This window comes from Dreissena polymorpha, chromosome 3, assembly GCF_020536995.1.
Source record: "Dreissena polymorpha isolate Duluth1 chromosome 3, UMN_Dpol_1.0, whole genome shotgun sequence".
NCBI lineage: Eukaryota > Metazoa > Mollusca > Bivalvia > Myida > Dreissenidae > Dreissena > Dreissena polymorpha.
This window is the reverse complement of record NC_068357.1, coordinates 56,673,449-56,686,093: the sequence shown is the minus strand read 5'-3', so window position 1 is coordinate 56,686,093 and position 12,645 is coordinate 56,673,449. Positions and strand designations below refer to the sequence as shown.

The 12,645-nt window shown below is 34.9% G+C and overlaps 1 protein-coding gene across 10 annotated transcripts in view; it reads right to left on the bottom strand.

The window, feature by feature from the left end:
• Positions 1-2,674: 2,674 nt before the first annotated feature.
• Positions 2,675-12,645, bottom strand: part of LOC127874266 (neuronal calcium sensor 2-like) — a 146,815-nt gene continuing 136,844 nt past the window's right edge. For all 10 annotated transcript variants that reach the window (XM_052418483.1, XM_052418487.1, XM_052418488.1 and 7 more), the window contains 3 exons: positions 7,971-8,128; positions 6,447-6,719; positions 2,675-3,429 (listed from right to left, as the gene is read on the bottom strand). In XM_052418483.1, the coding sequence (XP_052274443.1) occupies positions 3,229-3,429; positions 6,447-6,719; positions 7,971-8,081 (585 nt within the window). In that variant the 5' untranslated portion in view covers positions 8,082-8,128 and the 3' untranslated portion in view covers positions 2,675-3,228. The remainder of the gene's footprint in view (positions 3,430-6,446; positions 6,720-7,970; positions 8,129-12,645) is intronic.

The following is a 12,645-nucleotide window of genomic DNA, read 5'->3' as shown; positions in this document are numbered from 1 at the left end:
CAAAATGGTACACTTTATAAAATACCTCATACATGCAGCCTTTTAAAATATAAAAACATATGGACTGTGCTCTGTGAAAATGGGGTTTAATGCATGTGCGTGAAGTGCCGCCCCAGATTTGCCTTTGCAGTCTGTACAGGCTAATCAGGGACGACACTTTCCGCCTAAACTGGATTTTTGCTAAAAGACTTTCTTTAAACGAAAAATACCATACAAGCGGAAAGTGTTGTCCCTGATTAGCCTGTGCGGACTGCACAGGCTAATATGGGACAACACTGTTCGCACATGCATAAAATTCTTTCTTCATAGAGCACCGCCCATATATTTTCCATTCTGTAAGGAAAAGTATCTTTCCCTTATTGACCTCCGTACACAACTAAGGGTAACACTCATAAGTAAAAATTAATGCATCAAAACGTTTTCACATTACAAAACTATGAGCAAACATTCCATTTAGGATAATGCATAATAAAAGTTGTACATAAATATGATAAAAAAAGTGTCCCTAAGACTATTGCTTGTCAAGAAGTGATTATTTACCCCCCCCCCCCAATAATAATTTATTTGACAAAATGTGTTAAACTCAAAGAAAGAAAATGCCTCAAAACTTTTACAAGGTCACAATTGTATAAAGATGTAGTTTTGTATCTGTCTATATCTAGGAATGTTTGTGTTGTAAATCAAACTTAAAAAAGTTATAAAAACTTTAATACAAAATATACTGTAGGTTTTAAGAAGCAATATTAAAAAAGAACTACATATTTTGTGATTCATAATTGCTTTTTTTAAGTGTATATTCTGCTTTTTTTCAAACTTTCATATATAAAGTGTATATAACACACAAAATAATCAGTTACAAATATTATTTAAACTTAAAAAACATACAAACATAACAATTTAGCAATTTACAAACTACCATTAAAGCATTTAGAAAATCAAATAATTAAAAGTACAAATTAAAGTTTTAGTAGGAATGTGTATCAAAATGGAAAATGATTTCATTAAATTTCAAACATGAACAAGATGGACTGTAAGTAAACTGCATACAAATGCCTCCATGACAACACTAATTAAAAAAAAAAAAAAAGTTAAATTTATTTTGCAATTTATCTTCAGACAAAAATCAAGCCTAATGAAATTTCTTTGCAGTGAAACAATCATAAAAATGAGCCTTGCCTGGGAAAACTTGGAATAATGCATGTACCCATCCAAGATTAGCTTGTGCAGAGTTCACAGGCTAATCTGGGACTTAATACTAAATGCACATGCATTAAGCCCCATTTTCCCAGAGTCATGCTCAAATGTACACATTTCTATATCAAGGCTGCTGATATACCAAGGCTGCTGTATTTGTGCTTGAATATGCAGACTTCCAGCTCTAATTGTTTAGTACTATTTCCTTTTCAACACATTCACATTTTGTTTGCTTGCTTCTCAAGTTTGTATTTTATGTAAAACATACATCATTAATTAAGATGATTGTGGATAAGAATGATAATTATAATTATGATAAGATCAAGAAATGTGTTTGTCAGAAACACAATGCCCCCTACTGCGCCACTTTGAATTTTATTTTTTACCTTTGACCTTGAAGGATGACCTTGAGCTTTCACCACTCAAAATGTGCAGCTCCAAGAGATACACATGCATGCCAAATATCAAGTTGCTATCTTCAATATTGCAAAAGTTATGACCCAGGTTAAAGTTTTGGTTAAACTTTTGGGACACACACATACACATACAATGACAGACAGGCCAAAACAATATACCCCATGGCCCAGATCAGTCAATCCGGGGGCATATAATACATAAATTAATGGATGATAGTAAGACACGTGGATTACATAACATTTGCTTCCATAATTTCAATGTACATGTATTTTTCAAAAAAGTGGGTAAACTTATAATTTTTAAACTAAACAAAAAGTAATTGTGTGTTGTGGGCAAAATACTCTCACAGCAACAATTGTTGTAAGTCTATTCAGAGAAAATGTTTTTGTCTATATATTAACAAAAACAGAAAAATCACAAGTACTTAAACTATACAAATCTGATGCATCCATAACTTCACATGGTATTGTAATCTGTTATATCTGAAAGTACATTGTTACATCAAAATGTGGAGCCTTCAACAAACCTTCACAATAAAAGATAGTGCAATTGCTATAACTGCAAAAATGAACATGTGAAAGTTGTGTATGTGTGCTTGGATATGTGTGTGTACATGTACAAATGTGTAGAGAAAAAAACATGGAAGCCTTGCTCTGAGAAAACAGGGCTTAATGCGCTTGCCTCAAGTGTTGTCCCACATTATCCAGAACAATTTGCACTGACTTATAATGGATGACACTTTCTGCCCAAAACTGAATTTTCCCAAAGAAGAGACTTCCTTTAAACGCAAAAAAAAGGAAAGTGTTGTCCCTGTTTAAGCCTTTGCAGACTGGGACATTTTTAATAGTCATACTTTAAGCCTTTGCAGACTGGGACATTTTTAATAGTCATACTTTAAGCCTTTGCAGACTGGGACACTTTTAATAGTCATACTTTAAGCCTTTGCAGACTGGGACACTTTTAATAGTCATACTTTAAGCCTTTGCAGACTGGGACACTTTTAATAGTCATACTTTAAGCCTTTGCAGACTGGGACACTTTTAATAGTCATACTTTAAGCCTTTGCAGACTGGGACACTTTTAATAGTCATACTTTAAGCCCCCTTTTCCCCAGATCAAGAGCACGTATACACCAATCCATTGTTAGACTAAAGTCTAAGAATAAAGAATATTCTTTCAATTGGAATATTCAAATACTGCTTTAGTTCTGAGTCAAACATGGCATTGATCCACCTCTATCTACATCTTTCTTCATGACCAAAGTTTTGCTTATGGCAAAATCACCACTGGTAGATTGTATATTATTAAAATATTTTTTGGTTCTAAGTCTGTTCTTTATTCTTAACCCTTTCCCCCAAAAGCAAAGTGAAAATGGCTTTTGCAACCAGCATAAAACAAGAACAGGTTGTTCAGATTTTATGCTGTTTGCTGCTCATCAGTATCCAAGGGTTGGAAATGAAGCCTTTACAACTTGAATTTAGCAAGAAAGGTCTTTAATTAAATTTAACTTTCTAAGCGACAACAAATGCGTAAAAATACTTAGTCTAAGAATGGGTTGGTGAATATGGGCCCCAGACTCATATCAATGGTTGTGAATCAATGTGTGGGTGTGATGGATCATTCCTGGTTGCAGCCCCCAGCATCCGCCGTCAACATTTGATACAAAAATTGGTCCTTCATACAGCCATCGACGAATTCTGAGCGTGTTAAGACACCGTCATTGTTAACATCCATCTTGGCGAATATTTTCTGGGTTCGTTCCTCTGGTGTATCTGTGTCATTATTGGTCAAGGCATTACCCAGCATGCTGTAGATGGCCTGAAAATAGCAGACAATTATTTAAATTTAAGCCTCACTCTTGGAAAATGGGGTTTATTGCATATGCATAAATTGTTGTACGAGATAAGACTGTGCAGTCTACACAGGCCAATCAGGGACACAAATTTCTGTTTTTATTGTATTTTTCATTTAAAAAGGCCCTACTTGGCAAAAATCCAGTATTAGCCAAAAGTGTCGTCCCTTAACTAGCCTGTCAGACTGCACAGGCTAATCTAGGACACTTTTCGCACTTGCATTAAGCACAGTTTTCCCAGAGCGAGGCTTATTTTGGACATAATTGACAACAAATCTGCCCACTGTTATTATAAGGGAAACTGAAAAAAAATATTGGAGAATACTTTAAATGTTGAATAATCTAATTTCTAAGTATGGGTGACTGAAAATCAAATTGCAATTCCATGTTTCTGATATCAACTAATTCCATTGACTATTTTAACAATCAATTATAGCAAAACAAAAGACAAAAACATCATGCACTCTTCTTTATCCCAATTTTTTGACTGTGTAGCCAATATCTAAGAAGAAGAAATTCAAAAACATGTGAACTCTATTGTAAAAAATTGTAATAAAGAGAGGAAAGCCTTCAAAATAACTTCATAATGTTGCACTTAAAAACAATGCAACACTTTGTATTGATTCTTGTTTTCAAAGAACACAAGAAGTAACAAGATGTGTTTGTCTCCATATATTTGACTTTTGACCTTGAAGGATGACCTTTACCTTTTACCACACAAAATGTGCAGCTCCATGAGATACACATGCATGCCAAATATCAAGTTGCTATCTTCAATATTACAAAAGTGGACATTAGATGAGCAATTTTGAACCATATATTTGACCTTTGAACTTGAAGAATGACCTTGAACTTGACTTTTCACCACTCAAAATGTGCAGCTCCATGAGATACACATGCATGCCAAATATGAAGTTGCTATCTTCAATATTGTGAAAGTTATGGCAAATGTTAAAGTTTGACGCAAACCAACACACCAACAAACCAATAAACCAACAGACAGGGCAAAAACAATATGTCCCCCACTGTAGTGGTGGGGGGCATAAAAAAACATTAATTCTGGGGCAACTCTTTGAAAACAGGGATTAATGCATAAGTCCCAGATTTGCCTGGGCATTCTGCACAGTCTAACTAGGGATGACGTTTCCTGCTTATATGGTATTTTTCGTTTTAATAATGTCTCTTCTAAGCAAAGATCCAGTTCATACGAAAAGTGTCATCCATGATGAGCTTGTGCAAACTGCACATGCCAAACTGGAGCAACACTTTATGCATGTGTATTAAGCCCCATTTTCCCAGAGATAGGCTCAAATTTCAAAACATTAATTCTGGAGCAACTCTGAGACCTTAAAGCAAGCAATCCTGTATAAATATCTCTCTGAAGACAGTGGGCAGAACCCAGAGTCAGGAAAACCAGCAATTTAAGGAGACCCAGAAAAACAAGGACACTGCCTGATCAGTCTTGACTCCCATTTGCTCACAGTCTGGGTAATTCATGGTTCTCTGCTTTTCTGTTGTTAATTATACCTTTGCAATTGAGGTTTCCCCCAGAAAATTATCAGTTTCCGGAGAAGATTGCAGAAAAATTACTGTCTATTTCCCCTTCATGCGAAAATGATCGATGCTGTATGTGAACTATGACTGCACAATTGCGTCTTTATTTTATGCAGCCATATCTGCTGTGTTTATTATGCAAAACGTTCGGGATATCATATTTAATAATGATATTTTGTGTAAATAATTCTTTAACTTATTTTAAATGCCCATTTTTTTCACTTATATTTAATGTGCATTTATGCTTCTATACTAAATATGCCTAAAATCATTTTATTCTTTCGAGGCAGATGTCTTGTACTATATATTGAAGTGAATTTATTAGCAATGAACTGTGCATTGCATAGCATGATATGTAGTATACCTATAACCAATAATATAATGATCACACCATCAATGTGTTATACTAGGTATTGCATTTCTTTAAACAACAGAATATTGCTTAATCAGCAGGTGTTGTATTTCTGTGGTTTGACACAGAATTGGTTGCTATGCAATATGAATTGCCAAGTGACTAGGGCATCAGGTTAAGAACTAATCATGAAAACTGTGCCATTTCTGGGATAATATAATTAAGACAAGAGATGCCTCACTAAAACACTAGACGATTCTTCCCTATGATAGTGTAATGTAAATTTTGTGTCCATCATCTGATATAACGACCACAAACACATATCTTAACCCTTTCCCGCTCAGAAGCAAAGTAAAAATGGCCATGTGCAAACAGCATAAAACCAGTACAGCCTGTGAGTAACTCGCAGTCTGTTCAGGTTTTATGCTGTTTACTGCTCATCTGTATCTCAGGTTTAGAGTTGAAGCCTTAAAAACATGAATCTAGTTAGAAAGGTCTTTAATTAAATTTAACTTTCTAAGGGACTACAAATGCGTAAAAATATGTATCTAAGTGGACACTCCAGCAGCCATTAATTGTATAAATCTGGATAACTCTTATCCAGCAGATAACTTTTGGTTATCTTCATTTTTTTTTAAAGATAACCAAAAGTTATCCGCTGGATAAGAGTTATCCAGATTTATACAGTTGGCTGCAGAGCATAAAGCAGTTGCCGACAAATGGATGGAGTAGTCTAACTTAAGACTATTCGGTGCATGAAAAGTCTTGCAACCCTTTACCTCTTAAATACATATTTTCAGGCATTTGTAGTCACTTATATTTAGTTTTAAACCTTTCTTACTAGATTCAAGTTTTTAAGGCTTCATCTCTAACCCTTAGAAACTGATGAGCAGTAAACAGCATACAACCGCAACAGACTGTGAGTTACACGCAGGCTGTTCTGGTTTTATGCTGTTTGCAAATTGCCATTATCACTTTGCTTCTGAGTGGGAAAGGGTTATGCAGTTGCCGACAAATGGGTGAAGAAGTCTAACTCAGACTATTTGGTACATGAAAAGTCAAGCTTAAAAAACTTACTTTTATAATTTCCACCATTTCGTTCTTCTCAATGGTCCCGTTTCCATCAATGTCATACATTGCAAATGCCCAGTTCAGTTTCTGAGATGGGTTGCCCCCAGAAGTTATATTAATAGCTAGTAGAAACTCTTTAAAGTCTATTTTTCCACTATTGTCCTTGTCGAATGATCGGAAAACATGTTCACAGAACTGGTCCGGATTTCCCGCCGGGAAAAAAGTGGAATACACCTCCAGGAACTTTGTCTTTGAGAGCAGTCCATCTGGACAATCCCTCTGTAGGAAAGAAAATAAATGTGTATGTTATTGGCTTAGTTAAAACTAATTTCTGTTGGCTTGGTTGCTTTAAAAGCCTAGGACTTACTGAAATGCTTTTGCGTCTGTTTCCTGGGTAGAACCAGTACTTGAAGTCTCTTTGGAGGAGATTCTTAAGAATGCTCACACAGTGGGGATCAAACCCATTACCTCCTTGTCGCTAGGCAACCTGCATTGTTTATGTAATTATAATTATAATTTATTATGTTAAGAGCTAGAGGACTTAAAAGATTGATTACTTATTTAACATATTTTTAATGCATGTGCCATTGATTCATATATGTATATGTGTTCATTTTAATGGTACTTCAAGTTGTCTTTATGTTCATGTAAATTTATGTATGCCATATATTATTAACATTTTTATAAACAACATTATCTATCATTTGATTAATTTGTAGCAATCAATACAATCTTCAAAGTATCAGAGCTGACCATAACCAGATAAGTCACTTTGGCCACAAACACCACACATACATTGTAAAATAAAGGAACCATTGTGAAATGTACCATGAAAAGTCTTCATAGTCCGTAATTTACCCAGAAGCCTCCTTTTACAAATTCTCAATCCCAGGAAAATAACACTTTTATGAAGCATAGTCATTGATTAAACAAGGCAATGGAGTTTACCATAAACCCAGCGGGTCCTTAAAAAAAACACCGGTAACAGGCCGATGGAAATATACTTTGAATTTTCACAGGTTTGAGTCCTTGATAAAAAAAGCAATTAAAAATTTACCATGAAAAGTCCTTGTTTAAACAAGGCAATAACAACTTACCATGAAAAGTCCTTGCTTAAACAAGACAATGAAATTTACCATACAAAGTCCTTGCTTAAACAAGCCAATGAACATTTACCGTGAAAAGTCCTTGATAAAACAAGGCAATGAATTTTTTTTAGTCCTTGCTTAAACAAGGCAATACAAATTTACCATGAAAAGTCCTTGATAAAACAAGGCAATTAATATTCGCCATGACAAGTTCTTGATTAAACAAGAAAATGACAATTTACCATGACAAGTCCATGATAAAACAAGACTATGGAAATTCACAATGAACAGCAATTGATTAAACAAGGCAATGAACATTAACCATGAAAAATCCTTGATAAAACAAAGCAATACTAATTATTCATGAAAAGTCCTTGATTAAAAAAGTCAATGGAAAATTACCATGAAAAATCCTTGATAAAACATATCAATGGAAACTTACCATGAATCCTCTGTACCAGTCCTTGATTTCATTCTTTGAGAATTTTGTGTTCTGTGTTAAGAAGTCCAAGTCTTCCTTTGGCAACTTCCTCTTTGAGGACTTGTTACCCATGGCTGCGTTTGTTGGTAGAGATGTCTAATGAGCTTTTCTGTGTTATCCTGCAAGTACAATACTTATTGATGTAAATAAAATGTCTTAAATTGTTGAAGTCATACAAACAAATAAGGTGCAACACTTTCCAAAAAAAAAAAGAATTTAAGGAATTCGCTTCGAAGATACTTCATTTGAACAAACAATTCTATAAAGGCAGAAAGTGGTGTACCTGATCAGCCAGTGTGGATTGAACAAGATAATCAGAGACCAAACTGCGCACATGCTTTAAGCTCCCTTTTCCTGGAGCTTATTTGCACAAGACCAATAACCAGAGTCGGATCAGGAATCAGAAGTAATCTAAAAACGTTCCTTCATGCTAAGCCATTTAAGACAAAACAGACATATAGTTCAGCTTCTTTGATAAGAAATCAATGAGCCAAATCAGAAGCAAGCATCGAAACCAGTGCAACCTCTCACGTTATTGAATCATCGTAACAGACTGCCAAGTTGCTTGCATTATTCGCAACTGCAGTAAACTACTGTTTATTGATTGCCATCACTATAGGGAATCCTACCTTATTCAATAAGAACTCTGTTAATTCAATTTGATAGTAATTCGTGTAACAATTTCACAGAAAGAGATGTGCATTTCAAAGCAAGATACATGTATGAGTGAACATTTTATTACCTTTAAATATCATTATATGTTCTAATTCACAAATTTATTTCTCTGTCAATGCAAAGAGAAATTGAAAATGTCATATAATGGAGGAACATGCTTGTAAAGAGTGGTTTCCCAAATACAATATGCTTGTGGAATGAAGTTTTTCAATTTAATTGAGTTTAACCATTTTACATCCAGAAACATATTTGCACACATTTTAGTTGCTTAGAAAATATATTTTAATTTCAGACCTTCCTTACTAGATTCAAGTTTTAAAAGCTGCATTTTCAACCCTCAGCTACTAATGACCAGCAAACATCATAAAACCTGAAGAGACTGCGAGTTACTCACAGGCAGTTCTGGTTTTATGCTGAGTGCACATGTTCTTAGTGGGACAACTGTTGGCAACATGTCCAGCCCATTATCAATAATGCTTATAATTATTTAACGGGCTTCACCATGATAGTGTTCAATCTTTGACCTTGATCATTGGCCCATTGGGTTACACACCTTCTCTACAATTGTGAGCATTTGTGGTAAACTATTCAAAATTTTAATTTTATCTAAATGTTTTTTATACCAACTGAAACGTTTGACCAACATGTTTGACCTTGACCTTTGAGGTAGATATCCAGAAGGTCAATGTTACATGTCATCTTCTCATGGTGGACATTTTTTTAAAGTTATGTTAATTGCATAATGAGTGGAGCTTTTTTCATCACTTTGGAAATATTACCGATAAATGTTAAATAAGGATTTTCATTTAAGTCAAATTGGGAACTGAATCACTTTTTTATCCCCACGCTTTTTGAAACCGTCCTTCTGTCCGTCCATCCTGGCCACTATCTCCTCCTACACTATAAGCACTAGAACCTTGAAACTTACACACATGGTAGCTACGAGCATATGTGCTACCCTGCACTATTTGGAATTTTGATTTGACCCCTGGGTCAAAAGTTATGGGGGTTGGGGTGGGGCCGGGTCAGAGATTTTCACTCATTTTTATGCCCCCAGTATGGTGCATTGGCCATAACTTTTGCAACATTCAAGATAGCACCTTGATATTTGGCATGCATGTGTATCTCATGGAGCTGCACATTTTGAGAGGTGAAAGGTCAAGGTAATTCTTCAAGGTCAAAGGTCAAGAAAACAAATCCAAGGGAAGTAATAAGCTTTAAAGGGTGGTAAGTAATGAACCTGCCAATTGATAATTTTTTTTAAATAAATCAAAGCGGCGCAGTAGGGGGCATTGTGTTTCTGACAAACACATCTCTAGTTTTATGTTATTTTACATTAACTTCTTTATTTCTACACAGATTCACTTCCAATTGATACTGAACGAGATGTTCAGTACGGTCAATCCCAACTATGCATGGCCCCATTACCAACCCTGGGGTGCCCCCTGGGTCAAACATGCGGCGTGGGGATACACATCGGCCTCTGCCACACCATTTCTAGTTTAAAACTGTAAACAGGATGTCAAACTAATAAGTTCCATTAAAATATTCTTACAATAACTTCATTGGTTTTTTTAAGTCTTTTTCTTGTATAAAGGTCAGAAAATCTTCTCAAACATTCAATCACTCATGAATATATGAGACTTGAAAATGTCTAGGCTCAATTTCGTTAATCAACTTACATAAGGGACACATGTTAGTCAAAATAATTTTTGTCAGAGGGGACAATTTTTATATGGGGTCCATTCAAATAATAAGCTGAATGGTCAAGTTGTTCTTAGAGGAATTTGATTGGAACAGAAATACACATTTCAAATGCATAAGAAAAAGTATATTTCATTAATATGTTTTTTTTTACTACATGTCATTCATGAGCTATTTCACTTCAAAAATCACGAAATAACAACATTGTGCAACATCTACAATATTTTTTCAAAATCCACAATGTACTTGCAATGGGGTTTCCCAGCAAACCAATATTTTTGTAATGTAGACTTTGCTTTAATGTGCATCTCTAATGCATATATTGGCACATGGGGATATATCATTGAATGTTATTGTGACTTCGATCTGGATCCCTCTGATAGAAGTGCCACCGCATGCACAAATCATTAATATTCCCAGCCCAGCATGCTGCATGCTGCTGCGCTAACTGATAAATTGAGCTTATCCTTGGATAAGTTATGTATTTCTTCTGAAGATATCACAATTTGCGACTCAATCATTTTTGTAAAATTGTGGGCTGCAAAATTGGGAAGTTTTGATTTAAAGGGGCCTTTTCAAGTTTTGGTTAATTGACAAAATTAAAAAAAGTTGTTTCAGATTCGTAAATTTTCGGTTAACTTATGATATTTGAGAAGAAACAGTAATACTGAACATTTATCATGTTCAATTTAAATAGCCATTATGGTATTTTGACGATTTTAAAACCTGAAAATTATTAAGCGTTGCAAGGCAAAACAATTGAATAATTTGAAGAGTTGTGTTGTTGTCATTATATTTTGTGAAACTACGAGGATTGCTTATTTAAAGTATAAAATACACCCATCATTGTATGAGCATTGATGGCCATGTGGTCTAAATAGTAGAATTTTACTCCAGTACTCCTGGGGTCAGTGGTTCGAGCCCTGTTGAGGGTTACTTTTTTTCTTTTTTTCATTTTATTCTAGATTTTTTACTGGAGCTTTTTAGATCAAATGTTTACATTTATCAATATAAAGCATTTAAAGACAAACTTCAACACATGCCAAAATCTGTGATAAGGCCCCTTTCAATCAAAATGTCACATAATTAACGAATGTCTCTTTGATAATGTTATAATAAAAATTCCAGATACTCTTGACCACAATAATAAAACTTCCATTAACTGTTTAGTCTGCTGATCAGATGTTCCTAACAATTACCTTTAACTCATTTACGCCAAGTGGACTCTCCCACCCTTCTAAATTGGATCAATTTATTTCCAAAATTAGGGATGTCTAGTATATTTATTTCTATATTTAGAATATCACTTACAGAAATTCTATTAAGCAAACAGTGCAGACATCGATTATGCGGTGTCTCATCTGGGTCTTCGCTGTTATCAAAGGCCTTTTTTCTAGACACTAGGCATAAATGGGTTAATGAGACAATGAAAGCTGTGAACAGATGTGCCTTCACAAATTTGCTAAAAATCTGATTAACCCTTTACCACTTAGATACTTATTTTGACACGTTTTTTTTAATTTTTGTAGTCCCTTAAAAAGTTTAATTGAATTAAAGACCTTTCTTATTAGATTCAAGATTTAAAGGCTTCATTTCCGACCTTAAGATACCGATGAGCAGCAAAAAATCATAAACCCTGAACAGACTGTGAGTTACTTGCAGGCTGTTCTGGTTTAATGCTGTTTGCACATAGCAATTTTCACTTTGCTTCTGAGCGGGATAGGGTTAATTTTAACTTAAGCATAGAGAACCTAATATATATGGGCAGTGCTCTTTGAAAAAGGGGTTTAATGCATGTGAGTAAAAGTATTGTCCCAGATTAGCTTGTGCAGTCCGCAAAGGCTAATCAGAGACAAATATTTCAGCTTTTATGATATTTTTCATATCAGGAAAGTCTCTTCTTAGCAAAAATCAAGTTTAGATGGAAAGTGTTGTCCCTGATTAGCCTTTATGGACTGCACAGGCTAACCTGGGACCACACTTGATGCACATGCATTAAATCCCCTTTTCACAGAGCGCAGCTCATAAGTATGGGACTGGGATTGAGAATCTTCAGCAGTTCACTTGGCACTATAAAGTTACCCAGACCTAAACATAACATTGCAGAAAGAATGCCTACACCCTGCTTTGCAAAACCAACTCACAAGAAAATTATTCCTAAAGCTAATAATGTCAAGTTGTGAATTGTTGGAAACACTCACACCCAAAATCCATGGTTTCTCAATTAGCAGACAATTAGGATTGTCTGAAACAGTAG